Source organism: Mytilus galloprovincialis, chromosome 2, assembly GCF_965363235.1.
Source record: "Mytilus galloprovincialis chromosome 2, xbMytGall1.hap1.1, whole genome shotgun sequence".
NCBI lineage: Eukaryota > Metazoa > Mollusca > Bivalvia > Mytilida > Mytilidae > Mytilus > Mytilus galloprovincialis.
Window position 1 is genome coordinate 28,288,548 of NC_134839.1, and position 24,214 is coordinate 28,312,761.

Genomic DNA, 24,214 nt, shown 5'->3' on the forward strand with positions numbered 1-24,214 from the left:
CATAGACACATCCTTCCATAAAATGCAAAGAAAGTCAAAATAAAAATGCTCTTACTAGAAGGATACTGTTGCACCGTATTCAGTGTCAATTTTTTGTTTTACTCAAGAACATCTCATTCTTAACTTTTTCAATTGGAAAATATAAATGTAGCAAAACTATTATCGTGGGTAAATAACTCTTAACTGACACAATTTCTATTGTCCAACCCATTAACAGACTTTATTCCCATAATTTTCACTTAAACGAGGTATTATTCACGTTATATTACAATTATGAAATATTTACTTATGTCAATTTATTTTTTAGAACCAAAGTACTATTTTGTGTCCTTTAAATGATATCTAAAATTGTTTGTTTCGCCTTTTATTTAAAAAGTTGCTATGCATATAAGCATAAATAAAACATACTTGCGCGACGCCTTTTAGTTTTACTGAAAACAATGAAATGTTTTTACAGGTGGAAAATGTACTATGATAGATATCATTTTGTCAGACACTTTTCTTTTTTTGATTCGGTTCTTATAATATGCCAAAAATCTGTATATTAAATCGAGTTTAACATTAAATTGTGCGTTTTGCTCTTAACAGACGTATAACCAACCCGATTAACAGACCAATCGCCCATATAGCCACATACTCAATATAGATTAACCGACCAATCTCTCGGTTAGCCGAGTGTCGGCCGTGGATAGTTGCAATTCTTTACATAGGCAGTTTGACCTCATCAGACAGGATGTTTTGCAACAGTTCTATTTATAGTTTATTTTATTTCGGTTTTCATGTACTAAATGATTTGTGTTACCATCAAATTTTATATTTTTTAGTTTAAAAACAGAGTCTCTTGATTAAATTGTTGTCCTATTTTTGTTTTTGTTTTATTTAGGGAGAATTGACAATAACTGCTGCCATGGAAGATATTGGTAATGCGTTGTTTTTGGATTCTATCCCAGCCAGTTGGGCCAAGAGAGCCTACCCATCACTGTTTGGTCTGTCCGCCTGGTATGTTGATCTGTTGCTGAGAATTAAAGAATTGGAGAATTGGGTTTCCGACTTCCAATTACCTGCTGCTGTGTGGCTTGGTGGATTCTTTAACCCACAATCATTCCTGACAGCTATTATGCAGCAAATGGCAAGAAAGAATGAATGGCCACTAGATCGTATGGCTTTGCAGTGTGATGTTACTAAGAAGAATCGTGAAGATATGGCTGGTCCTCCTCGTGAAGGAGCTTACGTACATGGATTGTTTATGGAGGGAGCAAGATGGGATCTACAGACAGGATTGATAGCCGAGGCTCGTTTGAAGGAATTGGCATCACCAATGCCAGTCATATTTATAAAAGCTATTCCAGTAGATCGTATGGATGCCAGAAATGTATATGAGTGTCCAGTATACAAGACAAAAAGCCGAGGACCAACTTACGTTTGGACATTCAACCTCAAATCAAAGGAGAAAGCAAGTAAATGGACATTAGGAGGAGTAGCTCTGTTACTTCAAGTTTAAACACTTGGTAAAAAAATACAAATGTTGACAGAATGTTGAGCACTTGACTAGAGTTAAACTACTACTCTATATAGTCAATTTTAGGATCATTTTAGTGGAAAAAATTTAATTTTGCTTTGTTTGCACATGCATGCAATATATTTTTTTTTACTGCTTGACATGCAAATGGTGCTCTTAACCATATAAAATGGTGCTATTCAACAGCATTTATTATTTGTTATATTTAATTTTCTCATTATTTATTGAATATGTTTCCAAAATTGCCAAATAGTTACTAGTATTAATGGAATATTTATATATTTATTTGGAGTTCTATGTTTACAGTTTTTGGAATGTTTTCCTGATGTGTTCATATACTTTTACTAGTTGAATTTAAGTTGTTTACAATCAAATATTTTTTATATTAAATATGTTAATAAATAAATATACACATGTTTGATATATATTCTCATCTGGCCAAATTCCCATGTATTGGCATAGATATAGCTGTTTTTTGAGGTAAGTATTGATATCTTAAAAAAAAGTAAAATCACAAAAATACTGAACTCCGAGGAAAATTCAAAACATGAAGTCCCCAATCAAATGTCAAAATCAAAGGATATAACACATCAAACCAATGGACAACAACTGTCATATTCCTGACTTAGTATAGGCACTTTCAAATGTAGAAAATGGTGGATTGAACCTGGTTTTATAGCGCTAAACCTCTCACTCGTATGACAGTCGCATCAAATTCCATTATTTTTACAACGATATATGGACAAAACATACATAATAGGTAAAATAGTCAAAATATGGGTACAGCAGTCATCACTGTGTCACAATCCAGAAACAAACAAATGTTGTTTGACGCTTTGAAATATAGTTTAAAAATTGTCTTTCTTATTTAATTGTTGTGTCTAACTCCATAGAAAATAATGAGATGTTGTTGATTGGCAGTGAGACAACTATCCAACAGAAACCAACCAGACTGAAATTTTTCACCTTCTTTACAAACCATTGATATTATGTTGATAATATAAAGCTTTACAACCTTAACATGATCCAAAAAAATGAAGTCAAGGATATATGAACCGAAAGGAAATACATGTACACCTTACAATCATTCAATACACTAAATATAGTTGACCTATTGCTTATAGTTTCCAAGACACAGATTTAACCAAGAACAAGAGTGCACACACTGAAATGTCTCGCCTTCTTTACTAATTATTGATATTATGTTGATCTAAATATTAAGCTTTATTACAACTGTCACATAAACTAAACATTAACTAAAAAAACTAATCATTGACCAATGAACCATGAAAATGAGGCCAAGGTCAGATGAACCATGCTAGACAGGCATGTACAGCTAACAATTCTTCCATACAACAAATTTAGTTGACCTATTGCATAAAGTATTAGAAAAACACTTAAACTCAAAAACTTAACTTTGACCACTGAATCATCAAAATGAGGTCAAGGTCAGATGATACTTGCAAGCTATACATGTACACCTTTCAATCATTCCATACACCAAATATAGTAGACCTATTGCATACAGTATAAGAAAAACAGACCAAAACACAAAAACTTAACTAACCACTGAACCATGAAAATGAGGTCAAGGTCAGATGACACCTGCTAGTTTTGTACACCAAATATACTAGACCTATTGCTTATAGTATGTCTTGGACTTGACCACCAAAACTAACCCTTGTTCACTGATCCATGAAATGAGGTTGAGGTCAAGTGAAAACTGTCGGACGGGCATGAGGACCTTGCAAGGTACGCACAAACCAAATATGGTTATCCTATAACTTATAAAAGAGATAATTTAACATAATAAAGAATCTTTTTCAAGTAGTCACTGAACCATTAAAGTGAGGTCAAGGACATTGGACATGTGACAGACGGAAACTTCATAACACGAGGCATCCATATACTAAGTATGAAGCATCTAGGTCTTCCACCTTATAAAATATAAAGCTTTTAAGGAGTAAGCTAGCGCCGCCGCCGGTTACTATACCTATGTCGAGCCATTGCAGGCTCAACAAAAACTAAATATTGACCAATGAACTATGAAAATTAAGTCAAGGTCAGATGTATCATACCAGACACATGTACAGCAAACCTTCCATAAATTAAATATATTGGCCTCTTATTCCTGAATGTTTTAGAAATTACCGCCAAACTGAATCCCAGACTTACTTTGTGATAAGGAACCTTGTGGTACAATGTCTGAGAGATCCATACACTCACACACAAGATATTGTCTAGAAACTACAATAAAATGCTTTGTTAAGCACAGTCTAATACAACCATAGTTCAAACCCTGAACAGTTGGGGCAAATTTGGACACAAAATTCAAGCTTGATACTGTCTGATCAAATTTTTGACATAATAAAGGTTTCTGACACACAATAAAGGGGCAAATTTGGACACAATATTCAAGCTTGATACTGTCTGAATTTGGATTGGGATCAAATTTTTGACATAATATAGGTTTCTGAAAAAATAAAATGTCAAAGATCTTACAAATCTATTGAGCAATACTGTGCAAATGAAGATTTCCTTGCCACAAGACTCAATCCCAGCCTTTCCTTTGTAGTATGGAACCTTGTAGTATAATTTCAGAGAGATCTACACTACACACTAAAACGCAAGTTATTGTCTGGAAACTAGAAAAATGCTTGTTTTTGGGCCCCGTATTCCTTCATGTTTGGGCAATTACCAACTAACTCAGTCCCAGCCTTCCTTTTGTGATATGGAACCCTTTGGTACAATGTCGGAGAGATCCATTCAATTAAACACCAGTAATTGTCTGCAGACTACAAAAGTGCTTTTTTTGGCCCTTAATTACTAAACTATTGGCCCCTTAAATGAAGCCCAACCTTCTACTTGTGGTATTTAACAGTGTGGTACAATTTCAGAATAAATCGAAATACTTATACACAAAGTCATTATCCTGAAACTAGAAAAATGCTCGTTTTGGGCCGCCAATTCTTAAACAGTTTGGACCATCATCCTCAAAATCAATCCCAACCTTCCTTTTGTGGTATTGAACCTTCTTAAAAAATTTCATAGAGATCCATTCAATTTCACTAAAGATGTTATCCAGAAACCAAATGTGTCGTCGGACAATGACACAGAAGAAGATGCCATAATACCATTATACGATCCCAAAAAAACATTTTGCGGTCTTATTAAAATGCTTCTTTTTGGCCCCTTCATTCCTATACTGTTGGCAACATAACCCAAACTAGAGGCCCTAAAGAGCCTGTGTCGCTCACCTTGGTCTATGTGAATATTAAAGGAAGCAGATGGATTCATGTGTTTTGGTGATGGTGATGTGTTTGTACATCTTACTTTACTGAACATTCTTGCTGCTTAAAATTATCTCTATCTATAATGAACTTGGCCCATTAGTTTCAGTGGAAAATGTTAGTAAAAATTTACAAATTTTATGAAAATTGTTAAAAATTGACTATAAAGAACAATAACTCCTAAGGGGGTCAATTGACCATTTCGGTCAAGTTGACTTATTTGTAAATCTTACTTTGCTGAACATTATTGTTGTTTACAGTTTATCTCTATCAATAATAATATTCAAGATAATGACCAAAAACAGCAAAATTTCCTTAAAACTAACAATTCAGGGTCAGCAACCCAACAACGGGTTGTCCGATTCATCTAAAAATTTCAGAGCAGATAAATGTTGACCTGATAAACAATTTTACCCCATGTCAGATTTGCTCTAAATGCTTTGGGTTTTGAGTTATAAGCCAAAAACTGCATTTTACCCCATGTTCTATTTTTAGCCATGGTGGCCATCTTGGTTGGATGGCCGGGTCATCGGACACATTTTTCAAACTTATAACCCAAAAGATGATTGTGGCCAAGTAGTTTCAGAGGAGAAGATTTTTGTAAAATATTACTAAGATTTACGAAAAATGGTTAAAAGTTGACTATAAAGGGCAATAACTCCAAAAGGGGTCAACTGACCATTTCAGTCATGTGGACTTATTTGTAAATCTTACTTTGCTGAACATTATTGCTGTTTACTGTTTATCTCTATCTATAATAATATTCAAGATAATAACCAAAAACAGCAAAATTTCCTTAAAATTACTAATTCAGGGGCAGCAACCTAACAATGGGTTATCCGATTCATCTGAAAATTTCAGGGCAGATAGATCTCCACCTGTTTAACAATTCTACCCCATGTCAGATTTGCTCTAAATGCTTTTGTTTTTGAGTTATAAGCCAAAAACTGCATTTTACCCCTGTTCTATTGGTGGCCATCTTGGATGGTTGGCTGGGTCACCGGACACATTTTTAAACTAGATTTCAGAGAAGATATTTGTAAAAGTTAACGACGACGCCGGACGCCAAGTGATGAGAAAAGCTCACTTGGCCTTTCAGGCCAGGTGAGCTAAAAATGAATCCCAACCTTCTACTTGTGGTATTAAACTTGTGAAACAAATTCAAAGCATACTTACAAGTTATCCTGAAACTAGAAAACACTTGTTAGGGCCCCTAATTCCTAAACCGTTGGGACCATCAATCCCAACCTTCCTTCTGTGGTATTGAACCTTTTTAAAAAAAATTCATAGAGATCCATGAACTCTTAACTGAAGTTATTGTTCATAAACCAAATGGGTCTTTAGACGACGATGCAGACAACATTATACCATTATAAGATAAAAAAAAAAAAAAAAAAAATTGCCAGTTGGACATGTACACCTTACAGTCCTTCCATACACCAAATATACTAGACCGGTTGCTTATAGTATCTGAGATATGGACTTGACACCAAAACTTTACCTAGTTCACTGATCCATGAAATGAGGTTCAATATTTAGCCACAAAGGTCTTGTTGGTTGATAAAATTCACAAACTTCATAGTAGACATTCTATAGATGAACCAGATAAACTTCTTCTATAATAAGTGTTGTCAGTTTCAAAAGATTTTTTTAGAAAAGTAATAGGAAAATACGGGTTTAAGTGATGAGAACTTTGATGAAGAGCAACTCGCTAAGAAAAACTTTCAGCATTTCCATACTATAAACTGTCGACTTATGCTCAACACGTCTGCACAGAATAAAAGACAATTTGACTAACAGCACCATTGCTAATCAATTCCATTTCTAGACCATGCATGACCATGGTGACAAGGTCTCACATAGTTGCCAAAGTTTATGTTCTGATAGTATGCCTTTTTATAGAAAAAATTGATGTAATAAAATAAGTTCATTATTTAACTGACTTGAACAGAGAACTCAACCAATGACGCCTTTTTTTTTTTTGCCAGGAAATGACAAGCCAAGTCAAAAACAGAAGTTTTGTACAAAAAAAAACAACATGCAGACTGTTCGTCTCTGTGAAACTCATATTTCATATGTTCCAAAATATTACTATTTATTGATAATTGTGTATGAATTAGTGGGATTTTAATATTCACTACATTTTTTGGCTATAAAACTCAAACTACTTTTGATTGCTAGTGTCTACTTCTTGCAACATGACAATTGGACAAAAGCAGGGATATCTGAGTGAATAAAAAAATCTTGTAACTAATTTCAGTAGGGCTTTATTTTACAAATTTCTGAGAAACAATATATACATTTGTACAACTATACAGTAAATGTACAAGTAATATACAGCATAAACAAAAAAACAATTAACAAAGATTTTACATAAACATGATGAGAGAGAGATAAACTCCTCAGTGCGATAAACATGATCAATGATTGCAGGACTATTTATTAACATTAAATGTAAGTTGATTTTAAATTTGATGTGCATGTGGAGCTTTGTGACATAAAAATCAGAATTTACCCCTTTTCAGAAAAGTTAAGTCACTTTGGTGGAATAAGAACAGTTTTCTACACTTAGTAATAACAGAAACCTTTGGAACAGTCAACAAGTTATCTCAGTTTGAACATAATCTCAGCCAGAAAATCACATCTATGAATTGGTCTTGGTGTTTGTTTATTAACCATCCTATATTGTTCTTATTACAATAAATATAGTTTTGTGAGGATAGCCATTTTTGTTGGCTTCAATGGTCATAATAAAGGAGTAGGGGCGATAAGGCCCTTATTTGGCCCAAAAATAACTGCAAATTTACAAGTTTTCATACATATTTTCAAATTACTGAAAAGTATCTAAGGTAAAAAGTATTCAGAAAAACCAAACAATTTTGGACATTGAACAAGTTACCATGGCAAAAAATCATGACTTAATTTGCATATTTTGTAAAATTTCGTGATTTTCCTTGTTTTTCATCAAATTTTTAAGTATATTTTAGATTGAAAAAGTATGTGCGCACACAAGAAACAACTTTATATTTGGTGAGATTTTGTCAATAGTTATAATAAAGCTTCTGTTAAATTATTTTGTTGTTTCTTGGCTGCGCACGATGTTTCCACAACAGAAATAAAGATAGAAAACTGCAGAAATTCTGTATTTTCCATCGTTTTTGTGAAAGCAGTACATATTATGACGTAAATGTGACGTCATCAAATAACAATGTTAATGTTTTTCATTTATATTTCTTGACCCTATGCATTTCTAAACATTATGTGCCAATTTGAAAAAGTTATCAAGCATTTTATTTTCTTGGGCCAAAACCAGGCCTTAATGCCCCTACTCCTTTATTTAATCAAAATCTCAACTGTAAAGCCATAAAAATAAATTCAATGATCCAAAATAAATCGCAAACAAAACTTTCAAATTTCATCATAAAACTATTTCAAAACTTACATCTTGCTATTGTTTTTATCATAGTTGTTCATCAATAAACAAATACACTACATCTATTTAAAGTTTAACAAGGCAACAAAAACTTCCAAAATGTATTTTATTACAGTTGAGTTGTATAGGAACATATAAACCCAAGAAAAAACTCCTTCAAGTTTTTTTTTTTTTTTAAACTTAAATCAGTTAAAATTTTTAACATGTTCAATGAATCCAATCCTTGTAATAATACAAGTGCAAGCACTATTTAAAGTATAATACAAAAAACTGTTGCAAAGAAAAAAAGACAACATTATTTTTGTTGATCTACATCTTAAACGACATTATTAATAGTTCGACAGTTACCAACCAAGATTATTTATATGTTGAAAAATGACTCGAGATTTTTCTATAAAGATACTTGGAACCCAGGGAAGGCACATCCAAATCTCCACTATGAGTGTAAATGTAAAGAACAGTCAAGATGTATGTATAATTCTTAATTTGCCTCCAAGGTGGTTATTCTGTTTTTAAAAATGCCTTCCATGAATGTTTGAAAGGGTCAGTCCTGAACAGGTTACAACTAATAACCAACTGATCACATATTATTGATCGACAAAGCTAAATTCCATAAAAAAGAAGAGCAAAATTATCCAGAACTTAAATAAAATGGATACAAGTTGAATGGAAATATAATATAATAGCACTTATGTTAATGTATTATGGCCAAATTTGTCCTTGTATTAAAAGCCTTGCTACATGTATACCTATAAACATGATAAACAGGCCAAATTAGTAATATCTAACACCGGTTGTTACAAAGTATATACGTAACAGGTATATAAATGACTGACTCCAGATATAAGGAAATATGCAGGCAACTAGAAATTGAATTCACCAGGCTTTATAAAATATCATTTTTCAGGAACTCTTTAAGTTGGGTTGTGATATAAAACAATTTTTACTATTTGAAAGATTTTTAATTCTCTATAGCTGGTAAGAAATATAAAAGCTACATACATTTTCCCAACATTGCACATTTCATAAAAATTTGTGATATGGCCCAATTACAATTATAACTACATGTTAATGTATTGTGACAAATGTATTTAGTGAGAAAAAATGCTCTCAACATTGTTTTTCCCCTAAAGATACTACTAGTGCAAATTTTTACTGTCAAATCCAATATTATACTATACAAGGTCATGAAAAATATGCAAGTATGTTAACAGTGATCTGACCTTTTTTATAAGTACAAGTTCATATGATAATCTTTCTTATTTTTCTGACTTTCGAGACACTCTTTCAAAAAATATTACCAGGAAAAAAACTCTCCATGTCATGATAATTTTCATGTATCTTGATAATATTAATGTTTTAGGGAAAGATTTTTTTTTTTTGAAAAAAAACACTTTCCTTTATTTTATCTTCATGAATAAACATGATAAATATAACAATTTTACCTATTCCTGTATCCTACTATACTAAACTTCTGAATCTAAAGAAGTACATTTTTCCATCTTGTCAACACCATTCTATTGCATTTCTATTATGCGTAGAATTTCAGAATTACAAATATCTGTTTGCCATAACCGGACTGCCCATTTTGACATGTTCATAGTTTTTTTTCTAATCATGTTGATAAAGCAAAAGGAAAAAAAAATAGTAGTCCACTTATGTGAAATAACAGATACAAAATTTAACAATGAAACTTACAAAAAAGCAACAAATCCAGTCCTTTATACAGATGTATTTTTGTACATTTCATTACAATAATCTAACAGCTAAATCAATGCAGTCAGACAACTATTTTGTTACAAAAACACAACCCCAAAAAGTACATGTGCCTTTGTATGTATATAAATTGGAAAAATATCCCCGTTGTATTATTACACATCTAGTTAAATGTTACACCAGCTTCCATAAAAAATTAACAAATTACCTCCTCTTCTTTTTTTTCTTTTTCATAAATGACATTGAAATAATGAAATGTTATAATTATAAGCATGATTGAAATATCAATTCAGAAAATTGAAAATGTAGTGTAACATAAGCATTCAAAAACATTGCATCCTAATTACCATCAACCTGACTATGGAAATATTTGCATCTTTGATCTTTGAAACAAAATCTTTATTATTCATCAGGTACACATCTTTTGCCAGCGTACATTTACATTTTGTACATATAAATGTGAGATACTGAAATCTGTCTAAACCCCTTAGTTCTGTTTAATATCTTCAAATTTCTTGATTTTTTAGTACAAATTTTGTTCTGCAATTTAATTTTAGTGTAGTAAGTTTTTACATGTACAAGTACTATATCATTGTACCTATAAATTACAACTCAAATGCTAATTTAGGTCCTGTAAAATGTTGGTCCTAATAGTAAAATAATTTACTAATGCAGTACTAAATTATGCAGGTCTATTTTCAGTAGCTCAAAAATACAGTACTAGAGTATCACACATACAAAAGTCGTTATGAAACAATTTCTAATCCAAATCACAATTCATATGTCCCAATGCCAATGTAATTTGGAATCCAAGTGCAAAGATCTTACAAAGATGTAATACATTTTATAGAAATATATCTGTTTTCTTTGTACAGAAGTAAAATGGTTCTACAATTCTTTACATTACATATAACTTGTCACATTCTTTCTCCAACCTTAAAAATCTCACTACTGAAACTGGCAGAATTCACAAACAAAAATTCCCTAATGTTTTATAACCTGTAAAAGGTAACTGGTCGGTAACATTGTTTATATGGAATATAAAGTTGTGAGTGAAGACTGCCGATTTGTTCAGTTCTCTTCATCACAGCACTATAACATGAGCACTTTTATTCTTACAGAACATAGTCCTGACAACACTACTCTCCTCAAGCTACTATTACTTTGCACAAATTCACCTCTTAGTTACTTTTGTCCCATTTGTGTCTGCAGCCGACCACTCAGGATCATTAAGATCATTGAGTTCATCACTAGCAGTAGATCCTGAACTTGAGCTTGGTAAAGGAGAGCAAGTGATAGCTTCTCCTTCAGCCGCCGCCTCTTCTTCAGGTTTACCTCCAAATGATTCAGAGAGAGAAACCCGTGTAGAACTTCTACGCTTCCGAGGCTCTACAACAGGTGGTTGGTCTGTTAACATTTTGGTATATTCTTCTTCAGATAATGGAAACGTTCTTTCAATCCAAGGTTCTACAAAACATATGTCCATTGGAATAAGAAATTCTCCATCATCAAATGACACACTACTACTTAAACGACGAATAGTATTAGAACCACTTCGTCTGCGGAATGTCTCATCTTTCCCATATATATCAGAACCATCTTGTGACACTTCTGTAGTTCCACTGTCTGTTCTAGAACTTCTACTTCTTCTACTGGGATATTGAACAAAAGATGATAATCTTTTTCTCTCAGAAACTTCACAGGTATGATGTCGGGAAAGAAAAGATTCATCTGATGTATCTTCACTCTAAAAATACAAAATTCATTGATAAACAGAAAATTATATTTGTAACATTGCTTGGAGACCCTTTGTAACAAACAAATTATTTGTTTATCATGTTTATGATTTTAATATATTTTTCAAACTGTCAAAAAATCAAATCAATTCAATGTCACCTTTGACATTACATGGTAGTTTACATTTAAATAATTTTTTGATCAGCCAAAGAAACTATATTGTCAATCACATCAAATAACATTCTTATTTTACACATAACTACAAATTGATGCTTTAATGAAAGTTGTTAGACTTGGATTTTTTCCATCTATTTAGACAGAAAATCCTTGGTTTCAATCTCAGACATTCACAAAAAAAAAAAACAAGACACTTTTTCAAGCTGGTAAAAACACATCTTGTGGTGCTAACATTTAAAGATTTATTTTATTATTTCAAAACTTTACTTACAAGTCAACATAATATCAACAAACTATTTTTTTCAACACGTATACTTTACATTCCTAAATTTTCTATTGTAATGTATCAGAGTTGTCTCTCTTTATGTGACAGTAACAAGTTCAAGACTAAAAGGACAATGTGAAAATCATGGCCAGAATATAAAATGCAATTTGGGGAAATATTCAACACTTGAACCAGACTTATGATATGTATAACCCTTCATATGATATACATTCCACAAATTCAACACCAATATCATATCTAAATTTCCTATTAAAATTGTGTTGTATTAACTTGTATACAGGAATCTCAAAAAATAAATGTAAGGCCACTGTTTTTTAATTTGTTGGTTTACGGATTTTCCCGATGAAAAAGTCGGGTCGGTCGGTCGGGAAAAAAAAAGAAAAAAAAATCATCTTTAAAGACAGAAAAATATGCAAAATCAATATATATTTCACCTTTCTTACAATATGTTTGTTATGCTATTTTATCATCATTTCTTAAATTTTAGTTCGATGAAATATTATTGCTCATTTGTTATAAACATCGCATGAAATTGTCTAATAATTTACAGTAAAATAAAAAAAAAAGGGGTGCACGGACAAAGACGAAATTAAATCGTCATTTCAGAAATAAGAAAAATAGATTCGCATAGCTCTTAATCAATTCCAGAAAACTTGGTGATTAGTGATCTTCAAGCACGAAAACTGATAAAGAAAAAAATGTAAAAATGTCGTACGAAAATAAGTTTCAACACACGTGTCAAAAACCTAATAGACTCGTCCACTGGAAAAACGAGATTATCGGGTAAAGCTGTTGTCTCTCATTCCCGTTTTCTTTTATCCAAATGGACGATAATATTTTTGTTATCTATGAAACAAGAAAATTCCAAATGATTTGTTAATTTTTAGTACTTTAACTTGATGCCTTAAACACCACATTTGGACAAGTCTACTTCTATGAGATGATGCATCTTACGGACTGATGACAAATAAGGGAAACGAACTTATTGTGTAATGGGTTTTAAACACAAGTTTCGTTCGGCAAAATTATTTGTGCAAACGACATTTCAAGGTCAGTTATAATTGATTTGTCTATTTTTAGAAACGTAAACTGGAAGTTTTATTTCTTCACAACAGAAAGTGTTATCAATTTTGTTAGTGATTAATGCATTTCATTTCATAAAAAAAATAACATTTTAATTATTTTTCAGGGATAATGCATTTGTTAGGGTCGGCGGGAATAAAAAAAAGCATGAAAAGTCAATTTTATTTTTATTCTGGAAATCGGCAAAATCGGGTCGGCGGATCCGTAAACCAACAAATTAAAAAATACTGGCCTAACCCATTGTCAAGTATAACAAAAATTATAACACAAAGATTTGTATTTGTATCCAACTGATTTTTATAGTTACTTCTTGTGTTGCCTCAGTATGCTATTCAAAAACTTTAACAGTTTAGACAAACATAAAATGTGTTTATAGAAGAAGTTTTTTGATAAACATTTGTAATAAGATTTTTCATAAATTCTTTTCATAAAACATATTTTTAATGTTTTGTTCTCACTTCTTCATTGTTTTAAGAAAGGTTAATCCCATGGTTCAGTATAAAATTAATATAAAATACTTTATTTTTCATTTCATGAAGTTTTTACTTTGAACTTATCTCAAGTTTCTTAAAAAGCACTTGCATCAAGTGTTGAAAAACATTTTTTTTTGTCAATCTTTAATTCACAACTTAAGGGTAAGTCTTGTTTTTTTTTTTTTTTTATTGTTCAGTATAAATGATGAGTTACCTGGTAATCACAATTAGGAACTCTATCACAGATTTCTTCAGGCTCAAGCTTTCTCCATCTAAAACAAACAATTTATTTTTCTTAGTAAATGTTCATAATCAAAAATTTCCTTCACATACATTGTATATAATTTGTAACATAACAACAATCATCAGGTTTCTCCATGGACGAATAAAAAGATAATAAAGTTAAAGCTAACTTTTAAACTTTTAAAAATGATTCAATATTCAATAATTGTTATACTATGTTTGCCATGAAATTGTGTTCATCTTTTTGCAATGGAGATCCCTCAATCACATGTTGTCCAGAATGTTTATAGTATAAAGTAGGTATAAAATCATGGTGATCAACAATAATATTAATTTTTATAAAATATGTCATTTGTATGCTTGCTAAACTTGTTAAATTTGTCTCAACAATGAATTCCTTCTCCTCCAAATAGGTTTTTAGATGAAGCTTTTATCCATTTGAATGAGTAATTATTTTCGTGGAAATTCCATATTTTCAATAAAATCGCTGGTCTGAATTAAAGTATATAACCATGTGTAAACCTTATTGCAGCCTGGATATTTAGTATCGAAATATTCATCTGATAAAGTCATGCTGATTATAAGATGCACAGTTTTCTCTACTTTCAAAATCTTTCTGTTTGAAACTGTCGACCTGGAACTTATCGATTATTGGTAATATTAAATATTTGAAAAACAATAGGGCCTGGAATGGAGTAATTTTTTAACAGCATTGTCAAATACTAGTTATAAATAAAGTTGAATTCTTTGTTTCTCTGTTTTGCGTCGTGCCAGCTAACAAATTGGAAACTGTACCTTTACGCCTTATTTTAAGTCAAGATTTTTAGTATTCGTATTGTCATCTTTTAAAGCCATACTGATTAAAATACTACAATAGGAAACAATGTGACAATGATAGAATTTAGAAATGTCATCCCTGTGATTATGAGCTGTGTATATAGCAAAATCCTAAATACACTGTTTGGTGGTGCGCTTGTCACATGCGGAACCTACAGATAAGGTATAGGTAACATGTGAATTTACATTTGGTATCAGAATCAGATTCCATCCAAAACTTGTTAATTATTGGCAATATTAATAATTGGGAAAACAAAAGGGTCTGGAGTGGTGTAATTTTTAATCAACACCATTGTCCTATATTAGCTGTATATAAAGTTGAATTTTTTTATTTGTCGTTTTTACACCATGACAGCTGACAAGTTAGACCTCGTTATTTTAGTATTATAGATACAACACCTATCAAATTTGTTACTGGCTTAAAGAGTACTTTGCAAAAAGATAAATATCAGTTTGATTTTGACGTAATAATATAATTAAAGTGAAGTTATGATTTAAGAATTTTTAGATCTGAACAAAACTTAAAGAATTTTTTTAAGGCCAAATTTACATATATATCAAACAAACACATTAACCCACAAGAACTTGTCAAGAGAGTAGATGAGCACATAATAATTTTCTAAATATTAAGCATCAGAGAATCAACTGGTCAAAATTGACAATTTTGAAGGCATAATTAACTCAAAAGTAAAAGCTAACACTGAACATGTTTCAATATTAGATTATAATGTAAAAAAGTGATAAATTTTCATGACGAATCCCTAAGCATTGGTTGAAATGAGTATAAAAGGAATTATGTAATGTAATTTCTAGCTCCAACAAATTTTGGAAACACTCAATAAATGAAAGCAGTTAAACTTGCACTTTGATTCAATAGAACTATAAGACATACTTGGGTGTTACTATTTCCTTATACTGAAGTTTCTCCACTCTTGTAGATGCAGCCATACTATAAGGGATGACAATGTTGTTGATGTCATAGGCATTTTCTAATTTCTTCTTCCGCAGCGCTGAATCTTTAGAACAAGATGGATAACTTGATGATAGGAGTCCAAAGTCACTATCTGTGGACATTGGTGATGGAGTCATTGCTCGGTACTCATCTCCATGTATTGAAGCTGATCGATTCTTCTTTGCTGCTATAAGACATAAGCATACAAGAAATTATATAAATACATAATATATATAAATATAAATCAATAATCATAAACCTGTAGATAATTGATACATTAGATTTGTACACATCAATTTTGAAGGTAACATGCATTATCTATATGGTTTCAGATATGATCCTCAGTGAAAATTAAATTGACCTAAGACATATAATATTATGAAATAAATTTACATGTCTCGGATCATTAAAGTCAAAATCTTTACAACATTTCATTTTTATTCACACATATTTTGATCTCTTTTATCCTTTACCGAAGATGAAATATAACTATGTAATTTCACTAGGTCTTTTCATCAAGAGCAGCTGTGAACTAAAGACATTGTTCTCTGCTCAAGTCCAATAATTTTTAAGTGTTTTCATTTTGGTTAAATGTTTCTCAACTCATAATATTCTTTTATTCCTGGAAGTAGTTGTCATTTTGACATTTATAGAAATGCAAATATGTGGCAAATACTGCCAATGTCTCAATTTACAAAGGGACACAATCCAAGAACAATTTTTCAAATTAATTATATATATTTTGCAGATTTTTCTGTCTGTGTACAGGTAAAACTAACAAACTTATCAAGCAGACTAACAAATCCTTCTTTTTTTTTATAATGTCTGACCAATTGGTTATTTTGGACACACTGTACTTGTGTGTGAATAAAATATCATTTCCTTTAAGCAAGTACAAATGTATGTATGTGAATGCTCAACAATAAAATAAATACCAAGCTGTGCTGCTCTTCGTTTTTTCAATTCACTACGATACAATCTTCTATCAGATTTCTTTGTTGGTGTTGACCTTGGCTTAGTTGGAGTTCTCTTATCATATTTGTTCCGTAATTCTAAATAAAACAAAGAAGTTTAATATCATAATATTAATTAATAGCCCTATGTAAGTATGCAGACATTTTTTTAAGCAACTACAATTCTACATTAATAGAACAGGTTTTATTGAATAACAAGAATGCGTCCATAGTACACAGATGCCCACTCACACTATTATTTTCCATGTTCAGTGGACGTGAAATTGGGGTCAAAAATTTAATTTGGAATTAAAATTAGAAAGATCATATAACAGGGAACATATGTACTACGTTTCAAGTTGATGTGACTTCAACTTCATTAACCAGATGCTCTGCAGGGCACAGCTTTATACGACCACAGAGGTCGAACCCTGAACAGTTGTAACTAGATATCATTGAGATGGGAGCCATCTCTGTGGGCCCCGCTGTGAATAATGTGCATTAAAAAATTGTATCTTTACCATAGGACATGGGTTTGTCAACTGAAATCAAAGTTTTTGACCTTGACCTTTGACCTATGAAGTTGTAAATAAATTATGACACACCCTTTGGTGTTGGTTTATAAACATGTCAAGTATAAACTTTGAAATGATAAAGGTTCTCAAGATATAGAGCGGACACGATCTTTACCATAGGACATGGGGTTGTCAACTGAAACCAAAGTTTTTGACCTTGACCTTTGACCTAGGAAGTTGCACATAAATTATGACACACCCTTTGGTGTTGGTTTATATACATGTCAAGTATAAACTTTGAAATGATAACGGTTCTCAAGATATAGAGCGGACACAATCTTTACCATAGGACATGGGGTTGTCAACTGAAACCCAAGTTTTTGACCTTGAACTATGCCCTAGGCAGTCGTTCATAAATTATGACACACCCTCTGGTGTTGGTTCATATACATGTCAAGTATAAACTTTGAAATCATAACGGTTCTCAAGATATAGAGCGGACACGATCTTCACCACAGGACACAGGGTTGTCAACTGAAACCAAAGTTTTTTGACCTTGACCTTTGATCTAGGAAGTTGTACATACATCATGACACCCCCTCTGGTGGTGGTTAATAAACATGTAAAGTATAAAGTATGAAATCATAATGGTTCTCTAGATATGGAGCGGACACAAAGTGTTACGGACGGACGGACGGATGGACGGACGGACAGACTGATCACTATAGGGGACCGCCTTTGGCGGGACCCTAACAAGTATGGACACAACATTTAAGCTTGATACAGCTTTGAATTTGGATTGTGATTAAATAGTTGACAGCACATAGGTTTCTGACACAGAATGAATGTGGTCCAAGAACTTAAACTTAAAAATATTAAATTGGACATTTACCTATTATGGTCCAATATCAAAAATCTAAATACATGGTTAGATTCAGCATATCATAGAACCCAAAGAATTCAATTTTTGATGAAGTCAAATAATGTTCAATTTTAGACCCTTTAGACCTTAATGTGGACCAAATTGATAACCGAGCCCAAATATTAAAAATCTAAACACATGGTTAGATTCAGCATATTGAAGAACCCCATATATTATGTAAATCAATTGTATCTGATTTTATGCCCTTTAATGGCCCTGTAATTTGGGAAATAAAATATTCTTTTCTATTCTATTCTATTCTATTCAATTTTTGTTGAAATCAAACAAAGTTTAATTTTTGACCCTTTGGACCTTACTGTAGACCAATTTGAAATCTGGACAATACTGTGCAATTGAATATTTCTTGCTATTGCCCAAAAGTGTGCAATTGAAAATTTCTTGCTATTGCGCAATATTCAGGGTTCGAAATAAGCGCTATCCCGCTTGCCCGAGGCAAGTAAAATCTGCAGCGGGCAAGTGAATCTCATCACATAGTTGTCCGCCGGGCAAGTTGAAATTTTGTGTTTGTGTTTCATTCTATCATGTCAATTAATATAATAATATATGCAATAGGTCTTAACCATTTATTGTTAATGAATTTGTGCCAATAAAATATTTGTATAACTATGTCAGACGTAATTTTGTACGATGTACAACTGTGTATTATTGTATTACTATTTTCGCCGTCTTTATTTATTTCATATGCGCATGCCAGGAAAATCGTAAACATCGTAGTTTGTCCCGAATAATTCTATTGGTCAATTCCTATGCGTAAGCCAATGAGCGCCGTCGTTTTAGAATGTTCAGTCGCACCTGCTCGGGGATTTCCGCTACTAATCGTGAAAGGAAGTCGATACAATGATCCAATCAGAAGGTTTCAAATTCATTCAATGTAGGAACAAGCTCTTATAGTATTGCTGTAAAATGTAAAATAAATTATAATTGCATTGTTTAGAATGAAGCATATTTTTTACAGGAAATTTGACAATTGGGTCAGTTTCTACATGTACATCTGAAATTTTTTTGTCACTTTTTTTTGTAAAAGTAAAAGTTTTTGTTTAAAAAAGGGTGTATAGAAACTTGAAATCATCTGCCAGGAGAGGTCTAGAATGCAGGATTTGGCACCATTTACCCCAGAGCTTCTGGGGGCCTTAAGCGGCCCCAGACCCCTCGCCGTAAGTGCAACGAGCTATGCTCGTCATCGCGGACGGCTTTGCCGTCCGCATTAGTCGGGCAAGTTAACAGATACAAGGGCAAGTTAATCTAGATATTGACTTGCCCTTTGGGCAAGTCAATGGTCTTTTCTTATTTCTACCCCTGAATATTGTGCAATTAGATATTTCTTGCTATTGCACAATACTGTGCAATTGAAGATTTCTTGCTATTGCGCAATACTGTGTAATTAAACATTTCTTGCTATTGCGGAATACTGTGCAATTGAAAATTTCTTGCTATTGCACAATACTTAGTATAATAATTTTGGACCCCGATTTGGACCAACTTGAAAACTGGGCCCATCATCAAAAATTAAGAATCTGAATACACGGTTAGATTTGGCATATATCAAAGAACCGCAATAATTCATTTTTTTTTATGAAATCAAACAAAGTTTAATTTTGGACCCTTTTGGCCCCAAATTTGTTGTGACCAAACTCTCAAAATCAATCCAAACCTTCCTTTTGTGGTCTGTTTGTTCTGTATAAAGTATTGTATGTATATACAATTGATTGTAATATTTGTTCTGTATAAAGTATTGTATGTATATACAATTGATTGTAATGTTTGTTCTGTATGAAGTATTGTATGTATATACAATTGATTGTAATGTGTGTTCTGTATGAGTGTTGATTAAGATCCAGATTTTGGATTTGATATCTAAAACCAGTGCTCCGCAGGGCGCAGCTTTATACCACCGCAGAGGTTGAACCCTGAACGGTTGAGGCAAGTATCGACACAACATTCAAGCTGGATTCAGCTCTAAATTTGGATTGTGATTAAATAGTTGACACAGCATAGGTCTCTGACACAGAATGAATGTGGTCTAAAGAACTTAAAATACTTTTTTTTCCTTTGAGCAATTCACTATGCTGTTGAATATTAATCCTCTCAAAAAAATGTTTGAAGAAATTTTATTTTTATTTATGAAATCTGAAATGAGAAAAATTTAACCCCCCCCCATTTTTTTTTCACATCCCCCTTTCCCTTTTTCCAAAACTGATCTCAATTCAAATTTCTAATGGAGTTTGCAACAATAACTACTCATTTAAATACATCATAAAATATTAAAATGTAACAAAAGGTGCTTGTTATCACTGAATGGTAAAGATTTATCAGTTGGTAGTAAAAGTGAATATACATAGTATATTGTATAAACAATGATTTAAGTTGATTCAACTTCTATTCTGGACAAAGAAAGATAACTCCAATCAATTGAAAATTTCTTGCTATTGCACAATATTGTGCAATTAGATATTTCTTGCTATTGTGCAATACTGTGCAATTGAAATTTTTTGCTATTGCACAATACTGTGCAATTGAAGATTTCTTGCTATTGCGCAATACTGTGCAAATGAAAATTTCTTGCTATTGCACAATACTGTGCAATTGAAGATTTCTTGCTATTGCTGAGTACTGTGCAATTGAAAATTTCTTGCTATTGCACAATACTTAATATAATTATTTTGGATCCTGATTTGAACCAACTTGAAAACTGGGCCCATAATCAAAAATCTAAGTACATGTTTAGATTCAGCATATCAAACCAGGTGCTCTGCAGGGCGCAGCTTTATACGACCGCAGAGGTCGAACCCTGAACAGTTGGGGCAAGTATGGACAAAACATTCAAGCGTGATACAGCTCTGAATTTGATTGTGATCAAATTTTTGACATTACATGGTTTTTTTTACACAAAACAAATGTCAAGATTTTACAAATCAATTAAAGATTTCTTCTTCAAACTTATTTAAATCTAAAATTAAATAGTTGACACAGCATAGGTTTCTGACACAGAATGAATGTGGTCTAATGAACTTAAAAGTTTTTTTTTGCCTTTGAGCAATTCACTATGCTGTTGAATATTAATCCTCTCAAAAAAAATGTTTGAAGAAATTTTCTTTTTATTTATGAAATCTGAAATGAGAAAAATTTAAACCCCCCCCCCCCCCCTTTTTTCACATCCCTGTTTCCCTTTTTCCAAAACTGATATCAATTCAAATTTCTAATGGAGTTTGCAACAATAACTACTCTTTTAAATACATCATAAAATATTAAAATGTAAAATAAAGTGCTTGTTATCACTGAATGGTAAAGATTGGTTGGTAGTAAAAGTGAATATACATCGTTTATTGTATAAAACAATAAAAAAAACTTCATCAGCAACATTTGATATTGGCAAATTTCCAATGAAGTTATTTACATAAAGTTATTGGCAAATAAAAATAGAAAATGACATCATAGTCATGTCTGGCAAATTTCCAACATACATTATCTAAAAACATTTTAGATAAGATAAGGAAAAAAAGCTTCATCAGCAACATTTTATATTGGCAAATTTCCAATGAAGTTATTTACATAAAGTTATTGGCAAATAAAAATAGAAAATGACATCATAGTCATGTCTTGCAAATTTCCAACATATATTATCAACTACTATTCTATACAAAGAAAGATAACTCCAATTGAAAATTAATTGCTATTGCACAATATTGTGCAATTAGATATTTCTTGCTATTGTGCAATACTGTGCAATTGAAAATTTCTTGCTATTGCACAATACTTGATATGGAATCCTGATTTGGACCAACTTGAAAACTGGGCCCATAATCAAAAATCAAAGTACATATTTAGATAAAGCATATCAAATAAGCCCAAGAATTTAATTTTTGTTAAAATCAAACTTAGTTTAATTTTGGACCCTTTGGACCTTAATGTAGACCAATTTGAAAACTGGACCAAAAATTAAGAATCTACATACACAGTTAGATTTGGCATATCAAAGAACCCATTTATTCAATTTTTGATGAAATCAAACAAAGTTTAATTTTGGACCCCCATTTGGACCAACTTGAAAACTAGGCCAATAATTAAAAATCTAAGTACATTTTTAAATTCAGCATATCAAAGAACCCCAAGGATTCAATTTTTGTTAAAATCAAACTAAGTTTAATTTTGGACCCTTTGGACCTTAATGTAGACCAATTTGAAAACGGGACCAAAAATTAAGAATCTACATACATAGTTAGATTCGGCATATCAAAGAACCCCAATTATTCAATTTTTGATGAAATCACACAAAGTTCAATTTTGGACCCTTTGGGCCCCTTATTCCTAAACTGTTAGGACCAAAACTCCCAAAATCAGACCCAACCTTCCTTTTATGGTCATAAACCTTGTGTTTAAATTTCATAGATTTCTATTTACTTATACTAAAGTTATGGTGCAAAAACCAAAAATAATGCTTATTTGGGCCCCTTTTTGGCCCCTAATTCATAAACTGTTGTGACCTCAACTCCAAAAATCAATCCCAACCTTCCTTTTGTGGTCATAAACCTTGTGTTTAAATTTCATTGATTTCTATTTACTTATACTAAAGTTATTGTGCGAAAACCAAGAATAATGCTTATTTGGACCCTTTTTTGGCCCCTAATTCCTAAACTGTTGGAACCAAAACCCCCAAAATCAATCCCAACCTTCCTTTTGTGGTCATAAACCTTGTGTTTAAATTTCATTGATTTCTATTCACCTAAACTAAAGTTATAGTGCGAAAACCAAGAAAATGCTTATTTGGGCCCTTTTTGGCCCCTAATTCCTAAAATGTTGGGATCAAAACTCCCAAAATCAATCCCAACCTTCCTTTTGTGGTCATAAACCTTGTCTTAAAATTTCATAGATTTCTATTCACTTTTACTAAAGTTAGAGTGCGAAAGCTAAAAGTATTCGGGCGACGACGACGACGACGACGTGATAGCAATATACGACGAAAAATTTTTCAAATTTTGCGGTCATATAAAAAACTCAAGAATTCAATTTTTGTTAAAATCAAACTTAGTTTAATTTTGGACCCTTTGGACTTTAATGTAGACCAATTTGAAAACGGGACTAAAATTTAAGAATCTACATACACAGTAAGATTTGGCATATCAAAGAACCCCAATTATTCAATTTTTGATGAAATCAAACAAAGTTTAATTTGGACCCGATTTGGACCAACTTGAAAACTGGGCCAATAATCAAAAATCTAAGTACATTTTTAGATTCAGCATATCAAAGAACTCCAAGGATTCAATTTTTGTCAAAATCAAACTAAGTTTAATTTGGACCCTTTGGACCTTAATGTAGACCAATTTGAAAACAGGACCAAAAATTAAGAATCTACATACACAGTTAGGATTCGGCATATCTAAGAACCCCAATTATTCAATTTTTGATGAAATCAAACTAAGTTCAATTATGGACCCTTTGGGCCCCTTATTCCTAAACTGTTGGGACCAAAACTCCGAAATTCAAACCCAACCTTCCTTTAGTGGTCATAAACCTTGTGTTTAAATTTCATAGATTTCTATTTACTTAAACTAAAGTTATGGTGTGAAAACCAAGAATAATGCTTACTTGGGCCCCTTTTTGGCCCCTAATTCCTAAACTGTTCAGACCTCAACTCCCAAAATCAATACCAACCTTCCTTTTGAGGTCATAAACCTTGTGTTTAAATTGCATTGATTTCTATTTACTTAAACTAAAGTTATTGTGCGAAAACCAAGAATAATGCTTATTTGGGCCCTTTTTTGGCCCCTAATTCCTAAACTGTTAGAACCAAAACTCCCAAAATCAATCCCAACCTTCCTTTTGTGGTCATAAATCTTGTGTCAAAATTTCATAGATTTCTATTTACTTAAACTTAAGATATTGTGCGAAAACCAAGAAAATGCTTATTTGGGCCCTTTTTGGCCCCTAATTCCTAAAATGTTGGGATCAAAACTCCCAAAATCAATCCCAACCTTCCTTTTGTGGTCATTAACCTTGTGTTAAAATTTCATAGATTTCTATTCACTTTTACTAAAGTTAGAGTGCGAAAACTAAAAG

General features: G+C 32.0%; 2 protein-coding genes across 4 annotated transcripts in view; one reads left to right on the top strand and one right to left on the bottom strand.

Annotated features, from left to right (window-relative positions):
* LOC143063304 (dynein beta chain, ciliary-like) overlaps positions 1 to 1,937 on the top strand; it is a 99,420-nt gene extending 97,483 nt beyond the window's left edge. Inside the window, exon 49 of the mRNA XM_076235364.1 lies at positions 884 to 1,937. Coding sequence (XP_076091479.1) covers positions 884 to 1,501 — 618 coding nt within the window. The 3' untranslated portion in view covers positions 1,502 to 1,937. The remainder of the gene's footprint in view (positions 1 to 883) is intronic.
* Positions 1,938 to 7,059: 5,122 nt separating this feature from the next.
* Positions 7,060 to 24,214, bottom strand: part of LOC143063302 (KAT8 regulatory NSL complex subunit 1-like) — a 30,485-nt gene continuing 13,330 nt past the window's right edge. For 2 of the 3 annotated variants that reach the window (XM_076235363.1, XM_076235361.1), the window contains exons 5-8: positions 16,682 to 16,798; positions 15,687 to 15,933; positions 13,929 to 13,986; positions 7,060 to 11,705 (exon numbers count right to left, since the gene is read on the bottom strand). In XM_076235363.1, the coding sequence (XP_076091478.1) occupies positions 11,133 to 11,705; positions 13,929 to 13,986; positions 15,687 to 15,933; positions 16,682 to 16,798 (995 nt within the window). In that variant the 3' untranslated portion in view covers positions 7,060 to 11,132. The remainder of the gene's footprint in view (positions 11,706 to 13,928; positions 13,987 to 15,686; positions 15,934 to 16,681; positions 16,799 to 24,214) is intronic. The other variant, XM_076235362.1, reaches the window with a different exon arrangement.